The sequence below is a fragment of the Telmatherina bonti genome, assembly GCF_933228915.1.
Source record: "Telmatherina bonti genome assembly, chromosome: 5".
In the NCBI taxonomy this organism is placed as follows: domain Eukaryota; kingdom Metazoa; phylum Chordata; class Actinopteri; order Atheriniformes; family Telmatherinidae; genus Telmatherina; species Telmatherina bonti.
The window spans coordinates 2,849,693-2,869,692 of NC_136623.1; the positions used below are offsets into that span (position 1 = coordinate 2,849,693).

Sequence of the window (20,000 nt, forward strand, 5' to 3'; positions counted from 1 at the left end):
GATCCAGGACCAGGACTAGAGCCAGACCCAGGTCCAGGACCAGATCCAGATCCAGGACCAGATCCAGGACCAGACCCAGGTCCAGGACCAGATCCAGATCCAGGACCAGATCCAGGACCAGGACTAGATCCAGGACCAGGACCAGATCCAGGACCAGGACCAGGACCAGATCCAGATCCAGGACCAGATCCAGGACCAGGACCAGGACCAGATCCTGATCCAGGACCAGATCCAGGACCAGGACTAGATCCAGGACCAGGACCAGATCCGGGACCAGAACCAGATCCAGATCCAGGACCAGATCAGGAACAGATCCAGATCCAGGACCAGATCCAGGACCAGGACTAGATCCAGATCCAGATCCTGATCCAGGACCAGCACTAGATCCAGATCCAGATCCTGATCCAGGACCAGGACTAGATCCAGGACAAGGACCAGATCCAGATCCAGGACCAGATCCAGGACCAGGACTAGATCCAGATCCAGGACCAGATCCAGGACCAGGACTAGATCCAGTTCCAGGACCAGATCCAGATCCAGATCCAGGACCAGGACTAGATCCAGATCCAGATCCTGATCCAGGACCAGGACTAGATCCAGGACCAGGACCAGATCCAGGACCAGGACTAGATCCAGATCCAGATCCTGATCCAGGACCAGGACTAGATTCAGGACCAGGACCAGATCCAGTACCAGGACTAGTTCCAGGACCAGGACCAGATCAGGACCAGATCCAGATCCAGGACCAGATCCAGGAAAAGGACTAGTTCCAGATCCAGATCCTGATCCAGGACCAGCACTAGATCCAGATCCTGATCCTGATCCAGGACCAGGACTAGATCCAGGACCAGGACCAGATCCAGGACCAGGACCAGGACCAGATCAGGACAAGATCCAGGACCAGGACTAGATCCAGGACCAGGACCAGATCCAGGACCAGGACCAGGACCAGATTCAGGACCAGGACCAGATCCAGATCCAGGACCAGATCCAGGACCAGGACTAGATCCAGATCCAGGACTAGATCCAGGACCAGGACTAGATCCAGATCCAGGACCAGATCCAGGACCAGGACTAGATCCAGATCGAGATCCTGATCCAGGACCAGGACTAGATCCAGGACCAGGACCAGATCCAGGACCAGGACCAGATCCAGATCCAGGACCAGATCCAGTTCCAGGACCAGATCCAGATCCAGGACCAGATCCAGATCCAGGACCAGATCCAGGACCAGGACTAGATCCAGGACCAGGACCACGACCAGATCCAGGACCAGGACCAGGAACAGATCCAGATCCAGGACCAGACCCAGGACCAGGACCAGATCCTGATCCAGGACCAGATCCAGGACCAGGACTAGATCCAGATCCAGGACCAGACCCAGGACCAGATCCTGATCCAGGACCAGATCCAGGACCAGGACTAGATCCAGATCCAGGACCAGACCCAGGACCAGGACCAGATCCTGATCCAGGACCAGATAAAGGACCAGGACCAGATCCTGATCCAGGACCAGATAAAGGACCAGGACCAGATCCAGATCCAGGACCAGACCCAGGACCAGGACCAGATCCAGATCCAGATCCAGGACCAGGACCAGATCCAGATCCAGGACCAGATCCAGGACCAGGACCAGATCCAGGACCAGGACCAGATCCAGGACCAGGACCAGATCAGGACCAGATCCAGATCCAGGACCAGATCCAGTACCAGGACTAGATCCAGATCCAGGACCAGATCCAGGACCAGGACTAGATCCAGATCCAGATCCTGATCCAGGACCAGCACTAGATCCAGATCCAGATCCTGATCCAGGACCAGGACTAGATCCAGGACCACGACCAGATCCAGGACCAGGACCAGATCCAGATCCAGGACCAGACCCAGGACCAGGACCAGATCCAGATCCAGGACCAGATCCAGGACCAGGACTAGATCCAGGACCAGATCCAGGACCAGGACTAGATCCAGGACCAGGACCAGATCCAGGACCAGGACCAGATTCAGATCCAGGACCAGATCCAGGACCAGGACTAGATCCAGGACCAGATCCAGATCCAGGACCAGATCCAGATCCAGGACCAGATCCAGGACCAGGACTAGATCCAGGACCAGGACCAGGACCAGATCAGGATCAGGATCAGGACCAGGACCACGACCAGATCAGGACCAGGACCAGATCCAGATCAGGATCAGGACCAGGACCAGGACCAGATCCAGATCAGGACCAGGACCAGATCCAGATCAGGACCAGGACCAGATCAGGATCAGGATCAGGACCAGGACCAGGATTAGATCAGGATCAGGATAAGGACCAGGACCAGATCCAGACCAGGACCAGGACCAGGACCAGATCAGGACCAGGACCAGGACCAGATCAGGATCAGGATCAGGATCAGGACCAGTACCAGGACCAGATCAGGACCAGGACCAGATCAGGATCAGGACCAGGACCAGGACCAGATCAGGATCAGGACCAGGACCAGGACCAGGACCAGATCAGGATCAGGACCAGGACCAGATCCAGATCAGGACCTGGACCAGGACCAGATCAGGACGAGGACCAGGACCAGATCCAGATCCAGATCAGGACCAGGACCAGGACCAGGACCAGATCCAGATCAGGACCAGGACCAGAACCAGGACCAGGAACAGATCCAGGACCAGGACCAGATCCACCACCAGATACAGGACTAGATCCAGATCAGGATCAGGACCAGGACCAGATCAGGATCAGGATCAGGACCAGGACCAGATCCAGACCAGGACCAGGACCAGGACCAGGACCAGATCAGGACCAGGACCAGGACCAGGACAAGATCAGGATCAGGACCAGGACCAGATCCAGATCAGGACCAGGACCAGATCAGGATCAGGATAAGGACCAGGACCAGATCCAGACCAGGACCAGTACCAGGACCAGGACCAGACCAGGATCAGGATCAGGACCAGATCGGGATCAGGACCAGGACCAGGACCAGATCGGGATCAGGACCAGGACCAGGACCAGATCAGGATCAGGACCAGGACCAGGACCAGATCAGGATCAGGACCAGGACCAGATCCAGATCAGGACCTGGACCAGGACCAGATCAGGACCAGGATCAGATCCAGATCCAGATCAGGACCAGGACCAGGACCAGGACCAGATCCAGATCAGGACCAGAACCAGGACCAGGACCAGGAACAGATCCAGGACCAGGACCAGATCCACCACCAGATACAGGACCAGATCCAGATCAGGATCAGGACCAGGACCAGGACCTGGACCAGATCCAGATCCAGATCAGGACCAGGACCAGGACCAGGACCAGATCAGGATCAGGATCAGGACCAGGACCACGACCAGATCAGGACCAGGACCAGATCCAGACCAGGACCAGGACCAGGACCAGGACCAGATCAGGACCAGGACCAGGACCAGGACCAGGACCAGATCAGGATCAGGACCAGGACCAGGACCAGGACCAGATCAGGATCAGGACCTGGACCAGGACCAGATCAGGACGAGGACCAGGACCAGATCCAGATCCAGATCAGGACCAGGACCAGGACCAGATCCAGATCAGGACCAGGACCAGATCCAGGACCAGGACCAGATCCACCACCAGATACAGGACTAGATCCAGATCAGGATCAGGACCAGATCAGGATCAGGATCAGGATCAGGATCAGGACCAGGACCAGATCCAGACCAGGACCAGGACCAGATCAGGATCAGGACCAGGACCAGGACCAGGACCAGATCAGGATCAGGACCAGGACCAGATCCAGATCAGGACCAGGACCAGATCAGGATCAGGATAAGGACCAGGACCAGATCCAGACCAGGACCAGGACCAGGACCAGATCAGGATCAGGACCAGGACCAGGACCAGGACCAGATCAGGACCAGGACCAGATCGGGATCAGGACCAGGACCAGGACCAGATCAGGATCAGGACCAGGACCAGGACCAGGACCAGGACCAGGACCAGATCAGGATCAGGACCAGGACCAGGACCAGATCAGGATCAGGACCAGGACCAGATCCAGATCAGGACCTGGACCAGGACCAGATCAGGACGAGGACCAGGACCAGATCCAGATCCAGATCAGGACCAGGACCAGGACCAGATCCAGATCAGGACCAGAACCAGGACCAGGACCAGGAACAGATCCAGGACCAGGACCAGATCCAGCACCAGATACAGGACCAGATCCAGATCAGGATCAGGACCAGGACCAGGACCAGATCAGGATCAGGATCAGGACCAGGACCACGACCAGATCAGGACCAGGACCAGGACCAGATCAGGACCAGGACCAGGACCAGATCAGGATCAGGATCAGGACCAGGACCAGGACCAGGACCAGATCAGGATCAGGATCAGGATCAGGACCAGGACCACGACCAGATCAGGACCAGGACCAGGACCAGATCCAGACCAGGACCAGGACCAGATCAGGATCAGGACCAGGACCAGGACCAGGACCAGATCAGGATCAGGACCAGGACCAGATCAGGATCAGGACCAGGACCAGGACCAGGACCAGATCAGGATCAGGACCAGGACCAGATCCAGATCAGGACCTGGACCAGGACCAGATCAGGACGAGGACCAGGACCAGGACCAGGACCAGGACCAGATCAGGATCAGGACCAGGACCAGATCCAGATCAGGACCAGGACCAGATCCAGATCAGGACCAGGACCAGATCAGGATCAGGATAAGGACCAGGACCAGATACAGACCAGGACCAGGACCAGGACCAGATCAGGATCAGGATCAGGACCAGGACCAGATCAGGACCAGGACCAGATCGGGATCAGGACCAGGACCAGATCGGGATCAGGACCAGGACCAGGACCAGATCGGGATCAGGACCAGGACCAGGACCAGATCAGGATCAGGACCAGGACCAGGACCAGGACCAGATCAGGATCAGGACCAGGACCAGATCCAGATCAGGACCTGGACCAGGACCAGATCAGGACGAGGACCAGGACCAGATCCAGATCCAGATCAGGACCAGGACCAGGACCAGGACCAGGACCAGATCCAGATCAGGACCAGAACCAGGACCAGGACCAGGAACAGATCCAGGACCAGATCCAGCACCAGATACAGGACCAGATCCAGATCAGGATCAGGACCAGGACCAGGACCAGATCAGGATCAGGATCAGGACCAGGACCAGGACCAGATCAGGATCAGGATCAGGACCAGGACCACGACCAGATCAGGACCAGATCCAGACCAGGACCAGGACCAGGACCAGGACCAGGACCAGGACCAGATCAGGATCAGGACCAGGACCAGGACCAGGACCAGATCAGGATCAGGACCAGGACCAGATCAGGATCAGGACCAGGACCAGATCCAGATCAGGACCTGGACCAGGACCAGATCAGGACGAGGACCAGGACCAGATCAAGATCCAGAACCAGGACCAGATCCAGGACCAGGAACAGATCAAGGACCAGGACCAGATCAGGACCAGATCCAGGACCAGATTTAGATCAGGACCAGGTCCAGATCCAGGACCAGATCCAGATGCAGTCTGGGTCCTGACGACAGGCTGAATTCTGTGTGTGTTCAGGTGAAGGACGGAGGGGAACGACCGCAGACAAAACAGTCTGAATCCCCCACATCGGCATGACGACAGGGATCAGGGACCGGATCAGAACCAGAACTTCTGAGCTGGTCTAGGTGAAGGCTTCAGTGTGGAAATTCTGAGGAATGAGATCCATCAGAGTCCAGACAAGACCGCATTCCGGTCTGTCCGCAGGCACCACACACACACACACACACACACACACACACACACACACACACACACACACACACACACACACACACACACACACACACACACCGCCCCCTTCCTGTCTTCCAGACAAAACAAGCCAGACGCCCTTCCTCCTCCTCCTCCTCCTCCTCCTCCTCCCAGGGTCTGTAGCTGTGTGTGAAGACATGGGAAGCGGTGATGTTGGCAGGAACTGATATTTATTCCAACTTCAGGTTTTCTTCTTTCAGGAACATTTCTGGTCCAAACTTGTATAAAAGACTGTATATAAAGATGGGCGGAGCCTCCGTGACGTCACCCGTAGGTTTCTGAAGAGCTGAATTGAAGCTCGGTGGGTGGTTCCTACCATCACCATCTTGGCAGCATCATGCGCGTCTCACCCGGAAAATACAAATATGGGCAAAGAGGTGGAGCTGAGAGGGGGGCTGTGGGCGTCATGGTGGATGATTGACATCGAGCGAACTCCGAGCTTTCTGTAGCTAAGAGCTAACCGAGCTAACCCGGAGATAACAGGAGCTAACCAGCTAACAGAGGTAAGCGGGCTAAAGCTAAGTCACGTTGTTAACCGGCAAAAAACCGCGGTTGTTCTACGTTCTTCTGACTTGAAGCGGGAGATCGGGTACCTGTCAATCAAAAGGACACGCCCCTAAATATGCTGAACTTCAAGATTAAATTACTTTTAAACGGGCGAGTTAGAAAAAAATTCACTCCCCCCACAGTTGTCATGAAGGTAAACCTGACCTATTAAACCTAAAATGGATTTTTGTACCAGGCTGTAAACATGTTTATTCCTGCAGTAAACGTGTTTATTTCTGCCGTAAACGTGTTTATTCCTGCCGTAAACATGTTTATTTCTGCCGTAAACGTGTTTATTCCTGCCGTAAACGTGTTTATTCCTGCCGTAAACGTGTTTATTTCTGCCGTAAACGTGTTTATTTCTGCCGTAAAAGTGTTTATTTCTGCTGTAAACATGTTTATTTCTGCCGTAAACGTGTTTATTTCTGCCGTAAACGTGTTTATTTCTGCCGTACAAGTGTTTATTTCTGCCGTAAACGTGTTTATTCCTGCCGTAAACGTGTTTATTTCTGCCGTAAACGTGTTTATTCCTGCCGTAAACGTGTTTATTTCTGCCGTACAAGTGTTTATTTCTGCCGTAAAAGTGTTTATTTCTGCCGTAAACGTTTATTTCTGCCGTAAACGTGTTTATTTCTGCCGTAAACGTGTTTATTCCTGCAGTAAACATGTTTATTTCTGCCGTAAACGCGTTTATTTCTGCAGTAAACGCGTTTATTTCTGCCGTAAACGCGTTTATTTCTGCCGTAAACGTATTTATTTCTGCCGTAAACGCGTTTATTTCTGCCGTAAACGTATTTATTTCTGCCGTAAACGCGTTTATTTCTGCCGTAAACGCGTTTATTTCTGCCGTAAACGCGTTTATTTCTGCCGTAAACGCGTTTATTTCTGCCGTAAACGCGTTTATTTCTGCCGTAAACGCGTTTATTTCTGCCGTAAACGCGTTTATTTCTGCCGTAAACGTATTTATTTCTGCCGTAAACGTGTTTATTTCTGCCGTAAACGCGTTTATTTCTGCCGTAAACGCGTTTATTTCTGCCGTAAACGCGTTTATTTCTGCCGTAAACGCGTTTATTTCTGCCGTAAACGCGTTTATTTCTGCCGTAAACGCGTTTATTTCTGCCGTAAACGTATTTATTTCTGCCGTAAACGTATTTATTTCTGCCGTAAACGCGTTTATTTCTGCCGTAAACGTGTTTATTTCTGCCGTAAACGCGTTTATTTCTGCCGTAAACGTATTTATTTCTGCCGTAAACGTGTTTATTTCTGCCGTAAACGCGTTTATTTCTGCCGTAAACGTATTTATTTCTGCCGTAAACGTATTTATTTCTGCCGTAAACGTATTTATTTCTGCCGTAAACGCGTTTATTTCTGCCGTAAACGTATTTATTTCTGCCGTAAACGCGTTTATTTCTGCCGTAAACGCGTTTATTTCTGCCGTAAACGCGTTTATTTCTGCCGTAAACGCATTTATTTCTGCCGTAAACGCGTTTATTTCTGCCGTAAACGCGTTTATTTCTGCCGTAAACGCATTTATTTCTGCCGTAAACGCATTTATTTCTGCCGTAAACGTGTTTATTTCTGCCGTAAACGCGTTTATTTCTGCCGTAAACGCATTTATTTCTGCCGTAAACGCGTTTATTTCTGCCGTAAACGTATTTATTTCTGCCGTAAACGTATTTATTTCTGCCGTAAACGTATTTATTTCTGCCGTAAACGTGTTTATTTCTGCCGTAAACGCGTTTATTTCTGCCGTAAACGCGTTTATTTCTGCCGTAAACGTATTTATTTCTGCCGTAAACGTATTTATTTCTGCCGTAAACGCGTTTATTTCTGCCGTAAACGCGTTTATTTCTGCCGTAAACGCGTTTATTTCTGCCGTAAACGTATTTATTTCTGCCGTAAACGCGTTTATTTCTGCCGTAAACGTATTTATTTCTGCCGTAAACGTGTTTATTTCTGCCGTAAACGTGTTTATTTCTGCCGTAAACGCGTTTATTTCTGCCGTAAACGCGTTTATTTCTGCCGTAAACGTATTTATTTCTGCCGTAAACGTATTTATTTCTGCCGTAAACGCGTTTATTTCTACCGTAAACGTATTTATTTCTGCCGTAAACGTGTTTATTTCTGCCGTAAACGTGTTTATTTCTGCCGTAAACGCGTTTATTTCTGCCGTAAACGCGTTTATTTCTGCCGTAAACGTATTTATTTCTGCCGTAAACGTATTTATTTCTGCCGTAAACGTATTTATTTCTGCCGTAAACGTGTTTATTTCTGCCGTAAACGTGTTTATTTCTGCCGTAAACGCGTTTATTTCTGCCGTAAACGCGTTTATTTCTGCCGTAAACGCATTTATTTCTGCCGTAAACGTATTTATTTCTGCCGTAAACGTATTTATTTCTGCCGTAAACGTATTTATTTCTGCCGTAAACGTGTTTATTTCTGCCGTAAACGCGTTTATTTCTGCCGTAAACGCGTTTATTTCTGCCGTAAACGTATTTATTTCTGCCGTAAACGTATTTATTTCTGCCGTAAACGCGTTTATTTCTGCCGTAAACGTATTTATTTCTGCCGTAAACGTATTTATTTCTGCCGTAAACGCGTTTATTTCTGCCGTAAACGTATTTATTTCTGCCGTAAACGCGTTTATTTCTGCCGTAAACGCGTTTATTTCTGCCGTAAACGCGTTTATTTCTGCCGTAAACGCATTTATTTCTGCCGTAAACGCGTTTATTTCTGCCGTAAACGTGTTTATTTCTGCCGTAAACGCGTTTATTTCTGCAGTAAACGCGTTTATTTCTGCCGTAAACGCGTTTATTTCTGCCGTAAACGCGTTTATTTCTGCCGTAAACGCGTTTATTTCTGCCGTAAACGTATTTATTTCTGCCGTAAACGCGTTTATTTCTGCCGTAAACGCGTTTATTTCTGCCGTAAACGCGTTTATTTCTGCCGTAAACGTATTTATTTCTGCCGTAAACGCGTTTATTTCTACCGTAAACGTATTTATTTCTGCCGTAAACGTATTTATTTCTGCCGTAAACGTATTTATTTCTGCCGTAAACGCGTTTATTTCTACCGTAAACGTATTTATTTCTGCCGTAAACGCGTTTATTTCTGCCGTAAACGCATTTATTTCTGCCGTAAACGCATTTATTTCTGCCGTAAACGCGTTTATTTCTGCCGTAAACGCATTTATTTCTGTGAAGTTGGTCTATCTAACATGGGAGTCTATGGAGTTTTGGAGCCCCTAGTGGATGAGGAGGGAACTGCAGCTTCTGGCTTTACTTTTAACTGCTGGAGGTTGCTGATTGGTCTGAACACAGACTCCTGTTTCCTGGACCAACCAGCCTGGTGCTACCGTCCCTCTGTCCTGGTGGGAGAGCGGGTTTGCTGGTTCTATGGAGACCAGGTAGCAGAGCAGATTCAGGGCTTACCTGCAGCCGGCCATCCAACGTCCTCTGGATGGTGACACACTTGCTGGGATGGACTCCATTGGTAGTGACGGCGGTGATGAGCGAGTCCAGCTCGTCCTTCTTCTCCTTCAGCTTCTTCACCAGACTCTCAATGGCCCGCTTGGCAAAGCCCTCGTTCTCGCCGCCCTGCCGGTGACACATCAGGCTGTGGACAATGCTGAGACAAGCGTCGGCGCTGCTGGGGGCGGAGCCAAGCACGGACATGGTCACCTGCGTAATAGAAAACACCAGGTGAAATTAAAGCTGCAAGCCACGATGAAGGCCCTCACACCTACTGCGCCACTCAGCCTATTGGCTCCGCCTCCTGCCCGCCACGCTTCTCTCACCTGCAGCCAAACTGCACATCAGGTCGATTCAGCTTTTTAACTGGGTCATTTCCTGTCTCAAGTGGGCGGGGCTAATTTGTACTCCAATGATTGAGAAGTATACATGTTCAGGATGCGACTCCACAGTAAATTTGGTGCAAATATGTAGTTTTGTGTGGGAGTTCATTAAATTTGTTTTTCCCCCGCCCCTCTGAAACACATTGAGTAAAATAAACGATGAGCTTTTTTCACACATTCCTCCTCAGCATCCTGATGATTATGGTGTCAGTTGGATAAAGATCTAGGACAACTGAGATCAAATGCCAAAATGCCGTTATGGGCTTATCTGTGAAACAGAAAACACGTGACGTAGACGTCGACTTTTCACGTTTCACAGCATGTTCAGAAGCCAAAAAGGCTATTTGTTTGAGAGAATAAGAACACCTTGCTTCGTATAGCTCGGACCCATGCGTGCATTTCAACAGGCATTCGGTGCTCGGGCCGAATAAAGTGGACAGAAACTTCAGAATAAAAGTCTCCATGTCTGGATATCAGTGCTGCCTTTAATATGCAGAAAAAACATCTTGGGCCTGTTTTCATGACTAAATGATAAAAGAAGTAGATTTAAAACAGAAACAGATGTTCTACATGTTCACACTGCTGATCAACATGGAACTATTTCTCAACTCAAACCTATTCTAGGCTGCACGGTGGAACGGTGGTTAGCACCTCACAGCTAGAAGGTCACTGGTTCGATCCTTGGCTGGGGAGGGGTTCAGTCGGTGGCCTTTCTGTGTGGAGTCTGCATGTTCTCCCCGTGTATGCTGAGTTCTCTCCGGGTTCTCAGGCTTCCTCCCACCATCCACAGACATGTTAGGTTAATGGGTTTCTCTAAACTGCCCCTAGGACTGAGTGGTTGTGTGTCTCTGTGTGTTCCTGCGATGGACTGGCGAGCTGTCCAGGGTGGACCCTACCTGTCGCCCAAAGCCGGCTGGGATAGGCTCCAGCTTCCCCGCCACCTGGAATTGGATTAAGCGGTTCAGAAAATGAATGAATGAATGAAACCCATTCTATCGCATCAGGATCTGGAAAAGTCCCCCATGCCTTCATAACGTTACGGCTGGACCACCGTTACTCCATCTACCTTGGACTTCCCCAGTCCTCATCGGCTCGGCTGCAGCTTGTCCCCGATGGAGGACCTGGTCTGCCTGTCCCCGATAGAGGACCTGGTCTACTTGTCCCCGATGGAGGACCTGGTCTACTTGTCCCCGATGGAGGACCTGGTCTACTTGTCCCCGATGGAGGACCTGGTCTACTTGTCCCCGATGGAGGACCTGGTCTGCCTGTCCCCGATGGAGGACCTGGTCTGCCTGTCCCCGATGGAGGACCAGGTCTACTTGTCCCCGATGGAGGACCTGGTCTACTTGTCCCCGATGGAGGACCTGGTCTACTTGTCCCCGATGGAGGACCTGGTCTACTTGTCCCCGATGGAGGACCTGGTCTGCCTGTCCCCGATGGAGGACCAGGTCTACCTGTCCCCGATGGAGGACCTGGTCTACCTGTCCCCGATGGAGGACCTGGTCTGCCTGTCCCCGATGGAGGACCTGGTCTGCCTGTCCCCGATGGAGGACCTGGTCTACTTGTCCCCGATGGAGGACCTGGTCTGCCTGTCCCCGATGGAGGACCTGGTCTGCCTGTCCCCGATAGAGGACCTGGTCTACCTGACTGTGATGGAGGACCAGGTCTACCTGACTCTGATGGAGGACCTGGTCTACTTGTCCCCGATGGAGGACCTGGTCTGCCTGTCCCCGATAGAGGACCTGGTCTACTTGTCCCCGATGGAGGACCTGGTCTACCTGACTGTGATGGAGGACCAGGTCTACCTGACTCTGATGGAGGACCTGGTCTACTTGTCCCCGATGGAGGACCTGGTCTGCCTGTCCCCGATGGAGGACCTGGTCTACCTGACTGTGATGGAGGACCAGGTCTACCTGACTGTGATGGAGGACCTGGTCTACTTGTCCCTGATGGAGCACCTGGTCTACCTGTCCCCGATGGAGGACCTGGTCTACTTGTCCCCGATGGAGGACCTGGTCTGCCTGTCCCCGATGGAGGACCTGGTCTGCCTGTCCCCGATGGAGGACCTGGTCTGCCTGTCCCCGATGGAGGACCTGGTCTACTTGTCCCCGATGGAGGACCTGGTCTGCCTGTCCCCGATGGAGGACCTGGTCTACCTGTCCCCGATGGAGGACCTGGTCTACCTGTCCCCGATGGAGGACCTGGTCTGCCTGTCCCCGATGGAGGACCAGGTCTGCCTGTCCCCGATGGAGGACCTGGTCTACCTGTCCCCGATGGAGGACCAGGTCTGCCTGTCCCCGATGGAGGACCTGGTCTACCTGTCCCCGATGGAGGACCTGGTCTGCCTGTCCCCGATGGAGGACCTGGTCTGCCTGTCCCCGATGGAGGACCTGGTCTACCTGTCCCCGATGGAGCACCTGGTCTACCTGTCCCCGATGGAGGACCAGGTCTACCTGTCCCCGATGGAGGACCAGGTCTACCTGTCCCCGATGGAGGACCTGGCCTACCTGTCCCCGATGGAGGACCTGGCCTACCTGTCCCCGATGGAGGACCTGGCCTACCTGTCCCCGATGGAGGACCTGGCCTACCTGTCCCCGATGGAGGACCAGGTCTACCTGTCCCCGATGGAGGACCAGGTCTACCTGTCCCCGATGGAGGACCTGGTCTACCTGTCCCCGATGGAGGACCAGGTCTACCTGTCCCCGATGGAGGACCTGGTCTACCTGTCCCCGATGGAGGACCTGGTCTACCTGTCCCCGATGGAGGACCTGGTCTACCTGTCCCCGATGGAGGACCTGGTCTACCTGTCCCCGATGGAGGACCTGGTCTACCTGTCCCCGATGGAGGACCAGGTCTACCTGTCCCCGATGGAGGACCAGGTCTACCTGTCCCCGATGGAGGACCTGGTCTACCTGTCCCCGATGGAGGACCAGGTCTACCTGTCCCCGATGGAGGACCTGGTCTACCTGTCCCCGATGGAGGACCTGGTCTACCTGTCCCCGATGGAGGACCTGGTCTACCTGTCCCCGATGGAGGACCTGGTCTACCTGACTGTGATGGAGGACCTGGTCTACCTGTCCCCGATGGAGGACCAGGTCTACCTGTCCCCGATGGAGGACCTGGCCTACCTGTCCCTGATGGAGGACCTGGTCTGCCTGTCCCCGATGGAGGACCTGGTCTGCCTGTCCCCGATGGAGGACCTGGTCTGCCTGTCCCCGATGGAGGACCTGGTCTGCCTGTCCCCGATGGAGGACCTGGTCTACCTGACTCTGATGGAGGACCTGGCCTACCTGTCCCCGATGGAGGACCTGGTCTACATGTCCCCGATGGAGGACCAGGTCTACCTGTCCCCGATGGAGGACCTGGCCTACCTGTCCCCGATGGAGGACCTGGTCTGCCTGTCCCCGATGGAGGACCAGGCCTACCTGTCCCCGATGGAGGACCTGGTCTGCCTGTCCCCGATGGAGGACCTGGTCTGCCTGTCCCCGATGGAGGACCTGGTCTACTTGTCCCCGATGGAGGACCTGGTCTGCCTGTCCCCGATGGAGGACCTGGTCTACCTGACTCTGATGGAGGACCTGGCCTACCTGTCCCCGATGGAGGACCTGGTCTACCTGTCCCCGATGGAGGACCAGGTCTACCTGTCCCCGATGGAGGACCTGGTCTACATGTCCCCGATGGAGGACCAGGTCTACTTGTCCCTGATGGAGGACCTGGTCTACATGTCCCCGATGGAGGACCAGGTCTACCTGTCCCCGATGGAGGACCAGGTCTACCTGTCCCCGATGGAGGACCTGGTCTACATGTCCCCGATGGAGGACCTGGTCTACATGTCCCCGATGGAGGACCTGGTCTGCCTGTCCCCGATGGAGGACCAGGTCTACCTGTCCCCGATGGAGGACCTGGTCTACATGTCCCCGATGGAGGACCTGGTCTACCATGCTGCATGAGCCTGGATCATCGGTCATTTCTGGTAATTGTCTTCCAGGTGGGATTCTGGCTACCTTCCTCTTCATGAAGTCATCGTCAGACAGAAACATTTCTTTTCCGTTGTTTTCTTCCATCAGAATCATGAAACTTGATGGAAACTGTCTCAGAGCAGGAGGAAGGGGGGACTCAGCTTTTCTACACAAAAATGAAAACTAACTCTATGATGCAGGACGCCAGAGGTCCCTGGGGGCCCAAAGCTGACCTGCTATTTCAGCTCCAGAAGGTGCTACTGTAAAACCGCCATCATACCAGCCGTCTCATCTATAAAACGCTGAGTAGCATCGATACTAAAGGTGTTTGTACTTTAAAAAGAATCCAAATGTCTAAAACTATGTGCAGAACTCCTACCAGCACTGCCGCCTTAATAAATACCACCTGCAACTCCACATTTGCTACAAGTTTCCTGTTCTCGACATGCCCATCAATAAGTATTTACTTTAATGACCACAGAAGTGGCGAAACATAAAAGGAAGTGATGTAACCAGCCTGCGTCTGGAGGAAGATGGATGAAAAACGCTGCTCTGATAAATCACAGAAATGATTGATGAGTCAAAATAAGAACTTTAAAGGAGTCATAACCTTGTTTTTTCATGTGCCCACTGTCCTCTAACTGTTTTTAAATAACTGTTTAAAAACTTATTAAACTAAAAATTAAATTAAAAAGTGCTTTTCTAACCTTTTATTCATAATAAACTTTTTCTCACGAGAATTCACGCGAGATTTTCACTAACCCAGATATGGATTAAAATTATGTTAATGAGGTGCTCGCTGATTGATCGCTGGAAGTCCGGAGTCGGAAGGGGGTCGAGGCCAGTAGTCTCCATGCTAAAAACATTAGCGGCTAGTGATAGCAGCTAACCTGACAGCAACAGCTTTCTGAATTCAGCATTGATGTCTGAACCGGACTCTGAGCCTGAGAGAGAAGATACCGAGATGGTGGAAGGAGCACGTTTACAACAAACTGTCTCTGAATGGTAAAGTCCTCATTTTTAATGTCTGCTTGCCACACGGAGTTTCACGAAGCTGCGCTTTTTATTGATGTTTTATTTACCGTCAAGTGTTTTTCTCCATTAATTAGCTTATTCAGATTTCCCGTTTTAGCCAGGAGTGTGAAAAATGTCGTTATGTGAACATGACAGATCTCTGGTTGATGCAACCACTGATGTGGGCTGCTGTTTTACTCTACAGATAAATAACATGAAGTCAGATATCTTGCATCATTGATCAGGCTTTCTGCTGACTGATGTAGACTCGTGTTTTATATATTCCAACATCACTTACCATCTATTATGTTGGTCTAATTGTTTCTGTTAAGCTGCACATGCCAACAGAAATAGACAGCAAGATATTATTACTGTGCTTAGAAAATAAAATTTCTCTCTTCATTTCCTTAGGTGCTGAGAAGGATAAAGCAGGTCCAAACTCCTCCGTGTCTGACCCAACATCCTGGCGTGGAACCAGTCTGCTTCAATGCTTTTTCATTACAAAATGCAGGAAACATTTATGAGCAGGATTATGTACATTTACCTGTCGGAGGGACTGAGAGGCAAGTTTCTCTTCAATGCCCAAAAATTCAGAAATAAAGCTAATCAAATGGCAAATAACTGTAAAATAACTGATTATTTATGTTCTTGCCATTTCATATTACATATAACAAATAGTAACTTTGCTGCAGTCACTTAGGACAATAGCAGTTGAATTAAAGTATATACACAACTTTACCATATGCACATTTATGCATCTGATTTCTGAATATAAAATGTAAAGCTGAAGTAAAAAAAATAAAGCTCTTTAAAACACAATATCGTTATTAGTGTACAGAAATGAAATCAATGCTCATTTTCAATGTAATAAAATAAAAATGATCATTTTCACTCTTAGTTATTGATTCTGTTAATTAGCTGAGTTTTATGGGTTTTATGTGAACTCTCGTGGTTCTGGAGCCGGATGACCAAGCCTCCACAGCACCGTCTTCATCATCATCATCTTCCTCCAGACTGAGCTGAGATCTCATCTTCACTGCTGTCGTCTGGGTTCCTTTTCTGCACAGAACCAGATACTGACATCAGAACAAGCAGTAAAAGTGCCTCTTAGCTTCCATTAAGAATGTATATGTGTTTGATTTATTAATTTTACAGCCAGAAAATGATAATAAATCAAACGACAAACCTGTATTTCTGAAGAGAGGGTGGAAAGTCCTTGATGACAGCTGTGTTCCAGTTGTTGCCTGCATTGTGGGGTCAGTCTGCTCCAACATCAACTTTTAGACATCAGTAGACCGCTGGTGCTGCGCATGCCGTGAGATGTGCTGGACTAAAATCAGCAAATACAAGTTATAAAAATATCAGATCATCACATAAATAGATTGTAGGTGTCAATAGCTGCAGTTTAAGAGTAATCAAATATTATAATACAAATAGATCAAATCAAACTTTATAAAGCACTTTATGAAGTTTGTGTTTACAAGTGTTTACAAGTTTATAAAGTGCTCAATTTCATGCCAAAGGCAACACAAAGTGCTTTGTATACTTTTTTTTTTTTTTTTTTAAATCTTTATAAAACAGTTTTTCACACACCAAAATATTTTTACAGACTATTAAAATCACACTTATTTTATTTCACACAGTTATACACGGACACAATTTTCCCTAACCTCTGTGTCTTCACTGCATGTAGATAAAATAAAACATATCTTTCAGATCCATCATACCAGGAGTCAGACCTTCACATCCACAGAGGCTGCAGCTGCAGATATTAATCCTGCACAGCTCCCGTATTACAAACATGACGTGAAGATGTCAGAAATAAAAAGTTTGCATTCTGGTTTAGTGAATAAATACGATGATGGAAATAAAAAGGCAGTAGAACATCACTTAAAAAAAGAAAAAATAATACACATCCTCACTGCCGATATCCAATAGGTACCAATATCAGACTACATTATGGTCAGGTTGTTGAATTGTCATTATGATTATTACAGCTGCCATGTCATGGTGGGGAGAGCAAGCTACATCCATCATGAGTACTACACTTACTGTGTGGTAGCAGGCATGAAAAAAAATAAATAGAGAAGTCATTTACCAACATTTACATGGAAGAGCATCGGATAGATATAAGAAAATAAAACCTGGGGCTCATTTGTACACCACAGGAAGTTAAATCTTCAGGCTTGTCCCATTAGCATAGCCGTTAGCGTTAGCATTAGCGTTATTTGCATCAGCTTAAGTCATGTCTCAGTCACGGCAAAGTAGAACTTTATAGCAGTAGTGACACTTACCAACTGCATTGATGGTGAGCCATTTAAAGTTGCAATTGCCCCTCTTTCCAACCAGGTTGATGCTGATCCTGTCTTCACCTGGTATTTTCCCAAATGTTAGCAAAATGTTTGGCACAAACAGAGGCCACAGCCGGCAGAGATGCAGGTGTATTATCAGCAACATCTTCACACAGCTTGTTGCTAATAGGAACTGAGGCAGGTCCAGCAGGTGTATTTAGGCTAGACAAACAACATCCCAGGGAGAAAATAAAAAAACGCGTTTGCGAGACTTCAGCCTTGTGGGCAGTTTTGCTGTGAACAAAGGGTCCAGACGGAAAAACCCAGTCATCTTCAAAAGAAAGGCTTCCGGGGATGTTAGCACTTTCACCCAACACTAATACGCACGTTTTAACCAAGCGGCAACCTCCGGCGGTAAAAAGTGAAGCCTATGTGGAAGTGCATAAAACTGCAGTTCCCCCTTCATCCACTAGGGGCTGCAAAACAGAGCAAATCCCCATAGACTCCCATGTTAAAAAGACCAACTTCACAGCATAAATAAACATGTTTACAGCCTGGTTCAAAAATCCATTTTAGGTTTATCGGTCGGTTTTTCTAACTCGCCCGTTTAAACGTAATTTAATCTTGAAGTTCGGCATATTTAGGGGCGTGTCCTTTTGATTGACAGGTACCCGATCCCCGGCTTTAAGTCAGAAGAACGTAGAACAACCGCGGTTTTTAGTCGGTTAGCAACGTGACTTAGCTTTCGCCAGCTTACCTCCGTTAGCTGGTTAGCTCCTGTTATCTCCGGGTTAGCTCAGTTAGCGCTTAGCTACAGAAAACTTCACTAGATGTCAATCATCCACCATGACACTCACGGCCCCCCTCTCAGCTCCGCCTCTTTGCCTATATTTGTATTTTCCGGGCGAGACGACGCGCATGACGCTGCCAACATGGTGACGGTAGGAACCGCCCACCGAGCTTCAGTTCAGCTCTTCACAAACCTATGGGTGACGTCACAGAGGTTCCGCCCATCTCTTTGTATACAGTCTATGGTTTTAACTCGAAAAAGTGCAATTTCCAGGTGATGACTCCTTTAAAGATGTGATGTCATCTTCGGTATTTCAGACATGTTAAAACTACTTGTTAAAAGCTTATTAAGCTGCTGTGTTCAACATGATATATAAGTGTCCCGCTGCACCACGGGAAGAGCATCAGTACATCAGAACATAAACTGTTAAAACTTAAAACAAAAAATGTTTTTCATTCATGTACTGAAAAGCATCAAGTTAAGCGTCGCTAGTCAGTTCGCTACACTGCTTTGCAGCAGGGCATTGTGCCACTATATTTTTTATTCTAGTACCGTGTAATACCTGTAACATGTAACTGTACATTTAACATGTAACCTATACATATACTCTGTAACAGCAACATGTAACTGTGCATTTAACATGTAAATGTACCAGTAATACGTAACATCAAAAGCAAGATGTAACCATACCAGTAAAATGTAACGTACCAGTAACATGTAACTGTACCATGTAACCATACCAGTACCATATAACCATACCAGTAACATATAACCGTACCAGTAACATGTAATCTTACATATAACCACACTAGTAACATGTAATTGTAACAGTAACATATAACCGTACCAGTAACATGTAACAGTACCTGTACCATGTAACCATATCAGTAACATGTAACCGTACCAGTAACATGTAATCTTACATATCACCACACTAGTAACATGTAAATGTAACAGCAACATGTAACCATACCAGTAACATGTAACAGTACCTGTACCATGTAACCAAACCAGTACCATGTAACCATACCAGTACCATGTAACCATACCAGTAACATATAACCGTACCAGTAACATGTAATCTTACATATAACCACACTAGTAACATGTAATTGTAACAGTAACATATAACCGTACCAGTAACATGTAACAGTACCTGTACCATGTAACCATATCAGTAACATGTAACTGTACCAGTAACATGTAAATGTAGCTTTAACATGTAACCTTACCAGTAACATGAAACCGTACTAGTAACATGAAATTTAACATCTAACATGTAATCTATACATGCAAGATGTATACAAACCAGTAACATATACCCTATACATGTAACATGTAACCGTACCAGTAACATATAACCATACTAGTAACATGTAACCCTTCCTGCAACATGTAACCGTACCAGTAACATGTAACCGCACATGGAACCTAGAAATGTAACATGGGAATGTACCAGTAACATGTAACTGTAGATGTAACATATAACCGTACTAGCAACATGTAACTTAAACATATAAAATTTAACCATGCCAGGAACATGTAAGTTAATGTGTAACATGTAACTATATATGTAGCATGTAACTGTAGCTGTAACATTTAACCGTACCTTTAACATGTAACTGTACATGTTACATGTAACATTACATGAAATAAATAACCATAGCAGTAACTATACATATAACACATAACCATAAAAGTAACATGCAAATGTGCACGTAACATGT

At 48.8% G+C, this 20,000-nt stretch overlaps 1 protein-coding gene across 1 annotated transcript in view; it reads right to left on the bottom strand.

Moving 5' to 3' along the window:
* The window catches only part of LOC306756629 (mothers against decapentaplegic homolog 4-like), a 45,327-nt gene that overhangs the window by 18,401 nt on the left and 6,926 nt on the right, over nucleotides 1-20,000 (bottom strand). The window contains exon 2 of the mRNA XM_079241440.1: nucleotides 9,798-10,046. Coding sequence (XP_079097566.1) covers nucleotides 9,798-10,040 — 243 coding nt within the window. The 5' untranslated portion in view covers nucleotides 10,041-10,046. The remainder of the gene's footprint in view (nucleotides 1-9,797; nucleotides 10,047-20,000) is intronic.